This window comes from Etheostoma spectabile, chromosome 19 (assembly GCF_008692095.1).
Source record: "Etheostoma spectabile isolate EspeVRDwgs_2016 chromosome 19, UIUC_Espe_1.0, whole genome shotgun sequence".
NCBI classification, from domain to species: Eukaryota; Metazoa; Chordata; class Actinopteri; order Perciformes; family Percidae; genus Etheostoma; species Etheostoma spectabile.
The window spans coordinates 12,670,043-12,681,297 of NC_045751.1; the positions used below are offsets into that span (position 1 = coordinate 12,670,043).

An 11,255-nucleotide genomic window follows, 5' to 3' on the forward strand; every position below is an offset into this window, starting at 1 on the left:
AGATAGATAGATAGATATATAGATAGATAGATAGATAGATAGATAGATAGATACTGTGTACAACCTACTGCACATACATAGTATATATAACTAAATAAAATACGTATAATATTAAATATTTTAGTATTTTATGAAAAAATTCTAATAATCCTAAAGGTCAGACTGAACAAGAAAAAAAGAAGTTAGAAGTTTGATTTCATGTGTATGCACTGAAAACAACCACAACATTTGCTCTCAGTAACAACACCATAAGATCAAAAAGTTAAAATGAACAAAGGATTTAATTCATTACATGTATATTTCTCATTGAGTTGTGATGTCTTACCTTGAGCATACAGAGTGAGCACAGCCTGAATTGCCACATAAATGCCGTGGAACTGGTACTTCTCAAACATGACCTCCGTGATCTTCTCCCGGTTCTTGGTGGGGTTCATCGGCGGCTCAGTCAGCAGGATCTTGAAGAAGTAAAAAAATGAAATACAAACTGTCAATGTTTTTAAAAAGCTTTTTATGTGCAGTGTTTTTCCAGGCATGGTATGAAACTTTTAAATATTTTTAAAATTCTTGTAAGTTATAGACAGAGTGGATAATACTGGATAATAGGATAATGCTTCAAAACATACATGTGTAGAATTAATTACAATAAGGGCTGTTTTAGTATTTTAAGAATTTTATTTTGTTACTTCATGTGGTGTTACAATAGTTATATATGTTTTTGAGCTTTGTTTTGAAAGGTTGACATTGTGGGCTTCTTGCAAATCCCCATAACAGATACACACAACATTTAGCAAAGAACTCCCTGCAACATCTGTCCAGCTGTGTTCTACCTTGCACTCTGATGGGTTGAGGTCCAGGCGGTCGGGACCAAAGGTATAGTCCCACAGGTGGAGCATGTCTTCCCAGGAGCGCACCATGCCGTTCTCCATGGGGTAGGAGACCTCCAGCATGGAGCGGCATTCACTGGCCTCATCACCCACCATCAAGTCCTAGTGGGAGAGAAACAATTCAGCAAAGGGATAAGAGCTGACCTATCTGTTAAATGTCCATCAATTTATAAATACAGGATTAGGAAATGTTCCTTTTTATGGAAAGGGGACAGTTAACGTTTTTAAACTTTGAGTGATGCTAGTGTGAACTCTACAGTTAGTCAGAATATGTTCTGTTTTTGCCTTGCTTTGTTCAAAAAGGATCTGGACTGGGCATTCTTTTTCTAAAATTCCAATCCCGATGATATGGCACAGGCCAAATTTGAAGTCGATCACATGAAATCTCTAGAAGGAGTTTGTTAAAGTACGACATGTGGAAATGGCCAACATCACACATATTTTGAACTTTCCAATCAAAATGGTGGACTGCCTGTTGGGTTCAGGGCATGGCTCCAATGACGTTTTATGTACGTCTTGACACACCTCATATGTGTACCAGGTTTTGTTAGTCACCTTGTCCCAAAACCCTTAAAATACGAAAATGTTCACCAGACTTGATGTGACCGCCAATTATGGTGAGTTTTTGAGTATGTTAAGCCCCTCAAAAAGGTTATTTATTTGCAGGAAGAAAGAAGGAATAATTCCTTCAGATTTAATAGGGTCTTCGCAGCTGTTGGCGCTCGGGCCCTAATATTTAAATTAGGTGATATATGATCAAAGAATAACCAGACTGTGCAATCCTGTGAGGATTACAAGAGTGAAGGTCACAACCTCAAGTTAGATGAGGATATACAGGATATATATATATAACTGTGTCTTAGGCTGCTGACAGGTGTACAGTTCTAAGACACTTTGATACGTATGAGCTGAGAGGTAAGAAGAGCAGGAAGGTCAGGTGTTTAATTAGTTTAACAAGTCTTACAGTCTTGGCTGTCATTCCCCTTTGCTTTAAATAGAATCCACCCACATAAACAATTTTTGTTATTAGAGGCTGGATGAGAGTTAGTGTCATTAAGTGACAGATAGTTTTACATCCCTTTGATCATCCTGTTGTTGTTTATCTCAAGTCAAATCCAGTTACATGCTATGTCAAGCCAGCTTATTAAAAGTAATCTCACCTTTATCTCAATGTTGCCCACTTTGGTGGTTGATCGTATGAGTGGTCGACCCACCATGGCAGGGAAGATGTGATCTGGGAAGTTGGATCCAGCAAAACCACACTTGACAAACTGGGGAGGGATGTGAGAGTGAAACACATTAGTAGATTTTTTCTGTATGTGTGAATAAAGTTCTCGTTTTAATGTATTGACTAAAACCAAAAGTACATCCCTGAATCGATGGAGAACTGTTGTACTCCTGCACTAAAGCCTTTTGTAATGGATAATTTCCAGTTTATATGTCAGTTCCATTCAGTCTAATCCGGCACTAGACTTAAACTGCAGGAAACTGTCCCAGAGTGTGTTATCATTATGCATTTACCAGATTATTTATCAGGCAATGCAAATGCAATTTCATTAACTTTTGTAAAAGCATGTGTAATAATTTATTTGGCAAGCACAGGGAAATACATGCTGTTACATTGCTTTAAATGGCCTGCAATTCACTGCTGCTCCCCTGCCTATCATGACAACACCTCATACTGTAGTGTCTCAACTTGTCTTTGGGGCCATAGACACATTCTTTAGCCTGGAGGGATGCAACACATTCCACACAGAGGCAAACAACTAGGATACAAATAGGATTCTGACTGCAGGTATGGTTCAAAAATCATGTTTGTCCTAACATATATCAACATTTGCATGCCACAACACTATATTGAGCCACTCCTGACGTTTGAGTATCTCAAATCTCAGTTCCTTTTTTTCGTCCAATAGTTGCTCATTTCAAAGCATCACAACCATTTATGGCTGTGTGTGTGCACATCAGAGGCAGAGTGACAAGTCCAGACAGATGTAGATTCAAGGCTGCAGTATTTACACAGGTTCACACCCTTCAGATGTTAAACACTACACATGATCCAGAAGCAAACGTTGAACTTTTTAGAGTAACCACTTTAAAATGAAACCCATGTTTCACACAGCTGGTGCAGGTTGCATAAAAAAACAGTGTGACAGGTTGAAGATAACACAATAATAATACAAACTTAAAATGCAGTGCAGTTAATAGGCTGTCTAGCTAGTGTGTAGCACAATATGAATAGTATTTGACTTACCCCTGTCCCATTGTCACAGACCACCACTTTTCTCCCCGCGCTGTCCATACTTAGACAATGAAGATTTCCCCCTCTGTCAGGAAAGGGGTCTGACTAACAAATGACAAATTCAAGAATACTGCGCATGGATTTAACAGTGACTACAACTGACAGGTAAGCAGAAGTCTTCTTGCTACTCCTCCCAGTGTGGGCGGGATTGCCAAATGTATGATCATCCATTTTCTGTGGTTGGAGAAGTGGGGGGGGGGGACCTACTAAACACGTCTTTAAGGGAAACAGGTAGTGGTTTTACAGAAGCATTTACAGTTTTTTTTTAATGTTACATATCCTTAGACTGCTCATTTTCAAGTTCCACACAAACATAAAAACACTAAAGAAGAAATGTATGTGTTTCTTTTCTTTCATTTTGATGTGATTAAATTATAAAACTAATTAAAATATGTTGTCTTGTTTAGCTCAGTAAGTTATTTCTACATAGGCCTAACCTATGGAATAATATTTAGTTTTTTTATTTGTCATTATGATTATTTTTAATTGTCCATGCACTTTTAAGTTTGTATGTATTTTAAATTGCTTTACATTTTTTATTACTCTATGATGGTATGTATTAATAAAGACACCACATTGTGTTTCTGCCCCATTATTTTCTACCATTGGCCTTCAAAAAGAGCAAGAAGCTATATGTCACTTCCGGCTGCCATCTTTGTTTTGTTCTGTAAACAGATGCAACTGGTTGCTACTAGCTAGTAAACTTCTCCACTGTGCAGCAGAAATAACATTTTCACGTTCAAGCTGGGTTGACAAATATTTTGAAAACCTTGGAAATGTCCTTAAAACAGGGGTAAGTGTATTTTTTTTAAAGTGTGGCTTAAATGCTATTCATAAGAGAGAGATGCTAAAAACTTGACAGTAGTTTGCAGCATTAGCTCAGATGGCTAACTTGTATGCTAATCATCAGTGCAAAAGTTTTAAATGTGAAACTGTTGTTACACAAGAAATAAACTAACGTTAGTGCTATATTCTTAGTGAAAAGCTCTGATAAAACCACTGTAACGTTACTCTAGCTAACGTTAGCTACTCTACAACAAAGTTAGCTGTTAAATTAGCCGCTAAACATATTCAGTCATTTAATCCAGCAGTAAAGGAGCCAGATATTTTTCTTAAAGACTTAAACAGAGCTAAAAGGAGCGTGGATATTTGAATCAGATTCATGAGGTGGCCAAAAACTGAATACCAATGTTGCGCTTTGTCTGCTGGATTTGTACACAGTTTGTTAACATGTGGATTGAAACTGAAAAGGAATAGACTTTTTTTTTTTACTGCATACATTTTGACTTGCCAACACAGGTGTACCCAGCCGTTGTTAATGGTATTACCTACACGTGTGCTTTTCCTGCTTTGACAAAATGTGTAGTCATGGGCCATGACTACATGGGAATAATATGTGGTATTTTATGACATAGTGAGCTAGAGAAAAGCTAGAGTTAAGTTTCTGTGGCATTAGTCATTAGTTTTGTATGGACTCAGTTTAAGTTCAGGTGTGCCATTACTGTTTGTAATTAGAGTATTTGCAATTGTAGCTCTGCTTTTGTCTCAGCTTGTGTTAATTAATGTAAATGTAAGTTCAGACCCAGGATTTATTTTGATCTGAATTGACACAGATTGTGTTCTATATTGTCGTCCCTTACCTTCAATGGACTTGGTGACAACATAATCAACAAAAAAAACACAACACCCTTTGCAAGTTTAAACTGGAGGGGATTGATATGTTAGGATTTACACTAAATCTCAAAACATGAATAAAAAAAATACTTTTCCAGTGAAACATAACCCAATTGCAATTTTAAAAAAAATGGATTGTTGGATGAATTCATGCTGCACGATTGTGTTTTCCTTTTGTTCCTTCTTTTTTAAAGGATTATTTACATGTTTTTTATGCCCTTTCATCAACAGGACAGCTTAAAGAGAGGAAAGGGGAAAGAGGGGGACAACGACGGCATGCAGCCGTGGGCAACAGGTCAGATTCGAATCCGGGCTGCTGCTAAGGACTCAGCCTACATGGGGCCCACACTCTTGGGTGAGCTAGAGGTTGCCCCACGATTGTGCTTTCTACCCTATGCCATATAAAGCTTTATTGCAGACACAGGTCCATATTACACATCATACTCAATAAAAGTATAAAAAGGAGATTCAAACATACATAATGATTCCATATTTGCCTAGAGGTTATACAGGCTATTGCACCAATGTTGTCTTAATCTAGAAGTGTATCTATAGCAGCTTTGGACTGACTAGGGCTTCAATTATATGGTTTTCTGACTTGTCCAGACGACACATAAAACTAAACACCAGTTGTCACAAGAGCGCCTCACAGGTTGGCGCTCTAGCGGCCACAAACAACTGACTGGCACTATGCCACATATGTGGCCCTTATGTTCATCAAGCCAATTTGGGGATTCTCTCTCAGTTAAAGTGAAGGCAACATTGTACTGTATGGACTGTAAATGGCCCATAATACGAGTTCTATTACATTTCATTGCTCTACGGCATTAATACAGTTTTGAACTTATAAATACAGTTAGTCAGTATTACTTTGGATAAAAATAGGTTCATTTATTTACATCAAACATTTACAAAATACATATTTCCATTTAAATGCAGTATTGTTGTGTGAGAAATGATGGTTGTAAGAAAGACAGCAAACAGTAGGCCTATGAGTGTGTCGTTCTGACATGAGGACACAATCATATCCAACTAGGTCTCACTGTTCTCGAATGTAATAGGCACATTGAGTTAAGACTGATTAGTGCTTTACATTCTTGCTGTCTCATCTTTTCTGTTTCAGCTCCTGCAGGAATTTATCAGAGCAGCTCAGGAGCGTTTACAAAAACCCTACATATTTTAAACAGTAACCAAAAGAGACGTGAACAGGTAAAACACAGCTGGTAACAAAATTCATTGTATTTTAAGCAGCACATTTGCATCATTAGTTACATAAAGACTGTCTTGTGTTATTTGTTTAGCATTGTAAAAGAGTGATGCCCTTAGTTCCTTTTTAAGGCAGTGACATGTTTTGAACTGGTCATTCACTATGTTTACATGCACATTATAACCTGATCACTCTGAATAACCATATTAAGGTAATAATAATGCAATTTTTAAAGGTTTACATTGTTTGCCTTTTACTAGTGCCATTAAAAGGTGAGTTTTGGACATCTATTCAAACTATTTAAGTTTTTGATCAAACACATTGAGTTATGGAGCAAAAGTCTAGGTTATGCTTATGCATAACCTAGACTTTTAAATTTAATTTTTAATTGCTTGCATGGCACTTTACAAAGTTGGCATATTGCTGTAATATGAAGATAATCAAGTTATTAATGTGCATGTAGATGTAGTTACATAGAGAATGGCCTACTCAAGCCATTGTTCGTTGTGTCCTCACAATTTCCATACAAATGAATTATGTAGCTTAGATAATGATCAGTATCAAAACTTGAAATATTAATATTCACATTATCCAAAGACCATGGTCAGCAGTAAATTAATTCATATACAGTCAAGGTCATGTGCTTTTTTGAAGTGCATGTTTTTGTTTTTTTGCATATCCTTGCCATACAATGTCTACTCACAGCCACATCAAGTGGCTTCATCCTCCTCCCTCTGAGAACACCTCCAGTGTGTCCACACAGACGGTTCAAGTGTCCTTATCTGAGTCTGATGAGATGTTGCTCCCGCCTCTGCAGCGAGCGAGAGTCTTGATCATCTCAAGACTCGAACTCGCTGTCGCTGCTGACGGAGATCTCTGGGGTAGAGGCTCCTGTTCCTCTGCGCTCGTTCTCTGTGCTACAGTCGCTGGCCTCCGGGCTGCCTAGGTGGCGAGGGGAGGGAGGCAACAAGTGGGAGTGATGACGGCGGTCCTGAAGGGAGCCATCAGGTGAGCTCCCAGAGGGCAGGAGGGAAGGATCCTGCTGCATTCTGGGTGGAGGGAGAGATGAGATGAGATGAGAGTGGGGTCCCAGATTAAATTTTTTATTTTCTTTTTTTTTATTTCTTTTTTTACATGTAGCAAAGCTGCAAAAATATCAGTTGTTTGCGTTTTAACAAACCATAACCTATTATACCGAAGGCCAATTGGTGGTTCTTAATTCACAAATTGAATCTATAATCGTAAACAGCAAAATTAGATTTGCCATGTGCTCGATTCTCTTTCCTCCTTTTTATTCATAATCAGCATAATCTTGTAATTCTTGACATACCTGTTCTTTGCAGATGCAGCACGATCTCTTTGACGGCGGTTCTTGAACCAGTTGCCGACCTGTGTGGGTGTGAGCCCTGTGGCCTGTGCCAAGTGGCGTTTCCTGGACGGGTTGGGGTAGGGGTCTTGGAGGTACCACTCTCTCAACAAACTGCGAGTTCTTTCCTGGAAAACACAGAGAAATATATGGAATATTTAGGCTATACATATGTTGTATTACCCTTGTTGACAATACAAAGTACAATACTTTATTAGCATGGAATAGCACTTTGAAAAGACACCATATGGTGTTTTGATATCCTATTAAACCACAATAATCATATCACTCTCATATGATGCTCAGTGTAATCGCATTACTGGATTTATGAATACAGTAGATGATTCTACAGTAGAAGTATACATAAGAATTTATAGCCACTAAATTGGATCATGTTAAGGGGCTTAATAGGCAGTTAGAGAGGCTATCCCTCCTGAGGTTTGGCATTAAAGATTAACTACTCATATGAACAAACCCTGCTAGACGAGGGAGATCACACACATAAATACACATACCCAAGAGGCAAGGCACATGCTTCTTTACCTTCTCACATACACTATTTTATTATTTTAATCTTTGAATCCTTTAAGTACATTCCTTTCTTGTTAAATGTAGCAGTGTTATCATAACTTTAAGTGAAAACATACAATATTAGATACTAACTAAATTAGATTCAACTTTAATGGGCCCCTGTGAGGAAATCAATGCAGCTGCCCACAGCAAGAAAAAAGATTAGAAAAAGGAAATTGCGCTTAAGTGACGATTTTAACAAAAAACATATTAGACATACAGATAAATATGATAAGTGTGAAAGTTTTTTTCAAAAATATGACTACAGCCTATCATGTATGAGACAAATATGGGAATGACAAAAAATAACACTTTTGATTGGACAAGATGCACAATAGTCAGTGCTAAAACTATTAGTTTTGGCATCTTTTGGAGTCCTAATCAATTTGTCTAACATTGTTTAACAGTATGTCAAAGCATCAGAAAATATTGATCTCTGATCTTGCCACAGGCCACCATGTCTAAAGTAGCTTAGTCTTCACGGCAGAAGGATAACCACAGCTCTGACCATTATCATCTTAAGAGCTCAAATACCAGGCTGCTTAATGCATCAGGTTAAAAGCAACTGGTGGTCAAGTTTCCAAAGTTAAAATGCAGTTTCACATAATCCAAATGCATGTTATGGGGCCTGGATAAACGCCTTATACATTACATTTTCGCCCCAAAACGATGGAACACGTGTGTTGTACTAAGCTCCGACTACATCAAACTTAAACAGGCAGCCATGTGGGTTTAAGTATAACACATCAGCACGTGTCACTAAATTGTGTTTACCTTAAAGCAATGCGTCTTCTGCTCGCCGTCCCAGATGGTGCGGGGCAGGGGGAACTTCTTGCGGATCCGGTACTTCTCCACTGGGCCCAGCGGCCGCCCTCGGAGCCTCTCCGCCTCTCGGTAGTGCGCGTCCAGCCACAGGTCTTGAAGCTTAGCGTGCGATTCGCGCGTAAACCTGTGGCTCTGTAGAATCTGGTAAAGACCCTCAAAGTTTCCCCCGTGAAAGGCGACCAGCGCTCTCGCTCGCATCACCGACTCATGTCGGTTCAGCGCTTCCCCGGCAGAGCCAGGGACGGCGGCTGGCAGGGACCACAGGAACCTACCGAGGCGCTCAATGTCGCCGGTCTCCTCCAAGTTCTCACACACCCGAGCGACCTGGTCCGGTGTGAACATCGGCAGTGGGAACATCTCGGCTAGTTGCTTCTCAGTAGCTCACCGAAAAGCTATGAAATGTTCACAAGGCGCATGAAATGATGTATCCAATCGTGCGTAACGTTCCGTGCGCTCACTGCCTGTTTCAAACGGTGGCAGGTTAATTGACACTCGCAGCATCTATCCGCTGCCTCTCTTATATAACTGAGTTTTCCTGGTATTTGGGGAAATGTTTAAGAGAAGCCGGTGCGCAGCTCCACGTTTCCAGGGTAGTGCCAAATAAAGAAAGAGGACACGGAGTCAACTTGTATTTATAGGTAGATACAATTAGCATCTCTGTAGTTGTTTTGAGAAGGATTAAACATCCCGACTATTAGCCTCTTAGTGGGGGGTAGTGTGTACAGAGGTGACTGGCAGATCAGCTTGTTTGGCTTAGCCTGAGGATACATTGACTGCCAGGAATACTGCAGTGAGCAAACAAGCGAGGATATGGTTATTTGATAGGACAGATCTGGTGGAGACTTGCCTCAGGAGGAGATGGTGAGGGAAGTAAATGTGGAGTGAGAGGTAGCGCGCTACAGAAGAAGAAAAAAAAACACAAGAAAATGTAAGCAAATTCTCAAGAAATTAGGTCATTTTTGCTTTTATAGATTAGTGAAAACTTAAAAGCCATAATATGGAACAGTTGCTTTGCCACATACTTAAATGCCAAATTAAATTGTGGGCTCATGGTCATGGAAATCGGAATCACAGTGTCTCAACATTTTGACGAGAGGACGTCGGGTCACAATGCTGTAGTTATCCCCGAGCAACTAATTATAACATTAACTATGTAATTAAAACAGACATAGTTGCACCTAAAGATTATCCTCAGCGACCTCTTGCCAGGCCAAGACATGATAAAAACGCCCCTAGACATTGATGTACAGCGGGGCAACTCCAGGACAGGGAATTAATGATCTGCTGCCCAGTTCAATCCTTCTGATCTCAGTGCCTTAATAATGTTAGGATAATTTCCTTGTTAATCAGGTTAAGGATCCTGTAAGCATCTGTCAACTATAATGTAAACATGTTGCACTTCATTTACACATCATAGCTTAAAGGAAATATATTTATGTGACTTTTGCCAAGCCTCAGTGGACCAAAGCCTGAATAAAGTATGTTAAGTTATAGATATTGAATTAACAATTTCACTTAAAGTCAACAATAAACGCCTCTGAAGGCAGACATAGATTAATCCCTTGAGTGAATATGAGGCTTTGCATAAAGGTTGCAGTCAGGTGAAGGATCATCTGAATTAAAATAAGGCAAAGCGGCTTAACATCCGTCTAAAAATCTGTCTAGAATAAAAATTTGAGCCTGCCAGACACTGAGTGCTGATCTGTGAACATGTGGAGTCCCAATTTGTGCATGCTTAATTAGGATTTTTTTTAATTAAAATCTGTAGTCCATAAAAAAAAATGTAATCACAAAAAAAGTGAAGTCAGTATGAGAATCGAATTGGAAGTTTTCTTAGGACCTTTACTCACACCAGGTGTGTTTGAAGCAAGTTTTACTCCAATTAACGCCAATTATGACATTAGTCATAATGTCATATCATATTAGTCAATACCGCAGTTAGAAAAAAACAGTTTCAAACAAGAAAATGATTTATAGTCTCAGTTTTGCATTGTTTAGTCAGGGATGTAACTAATATATTTATTAATCAAATGTTGTACCACTTTGTAAAATTATTTTCCTTATTGTTTAGTTCATTTTATATATATATATATATATATATATATATATATATATATATATATATATATATATATATCTATATATAAAATGGACTAAACAATATATATACAGTACTTTATTTTCATGACTATTTTCATTGTAGATTCTCACTGAAGGCATCAAAACTGTGAACACATCTGGAATTATGTACTTAACAAAAAAGTGTGAAATAACTGAAAACATATCTTATATTCTAGTTTCTTTAAAGTATCCACCCTTTGCTCTGATAAATGCTTTGCACACTCTTGGCATTCTCTTGATGAGCTTCAAGAGCTAGTCATCTGAAATGGTTTCCCAACAGTCTTGAAGGAGTTCCCAGAGATGCTC

General features: G+C 38.5%; 2 protein-coding genes across 3 annotated transcripts in view; both read right to left on the bottom strand.

Annotated features, from left to right (window-relative positions):
• zgc:101810 (actin-related protein 2) overlaps positions 1-3,350 on the bottom strand; it is a 9,206-nt gene extending 5,856 nt beyond the window's left edge. For both annotated transcript variants that reach the window (XR_004336455.1, XM_032544621.1), the window contains exons 1-4: positions 3,139-3,350; positions 2,045-2,155; positions 828-986; positions 326-455 (exon numbers count right to left, since the gene is read on the bottom strand). Coding sequence is in view for 1 of the 2 variants with exons in the window: in XM_032544621.1 (XP_032400512.1) it covers positions 326-455; positions 828-986; positions 2,045-2,155; positions 3,139-3,186 (448 nt within the window). In the remaining variant the exon portion in view is untranslated. The remainder of the gene's footprint in view (positions 1-325; positions 456-827; positions 987-2,044; positions 2,156-3,138) is intronic.
• A 2,376-nt stretch (positions 3,351-5,726) lies between these two features.
• On the bottom strand, positions 5,727-9,430 carry six7 (SIX homeobox 7). Its single transcript, XM_032544522.1, has 3 exons — positions 8,778-9,430; positions 7,398-7,561; positions 5,727-7,116 (listed from the first exon to the last, which is right to left on the bottom strand). Exons 1-3 carry the CDS (start codon positions 9,183-9,185, stop codon positions 6,906-6,908), a joined length of 783 nt encoding a protein of 260 aa, XP_032400413.1. The 5' UTR covers positions 9,186-9,430; the 3' UTR covers positions 5,727-6,905.
• Between the last annotated feature and the right edge of the window lie 1,825 nt (positions 9,431-11,255).

Bases quoted from the DNA above. Each gene is read 5' to 3' on its own strand.
- six7 (XM_032544522.1), bottom strand. From the start codon at position 9,185: ATGTTCCCACTGCCGATGTTCACACCGGACCAGGTCGCTCGGGTGTGT. The intron at 7,562-8,777 runs GTAAACACAATT...TGTGTTTTCCAG, and splicing joins AGAAGACGCATTGCTTTAAG to GAAAGAACTCGCAGTTTGTT. The intron at 7,117-7,397 runs GTATGTCAAGAA...CCCTCCACCCAG, and splicing joins GCTGCATCTGCAAAGAACAG to AATGCAGCAGGATCCTTCCC.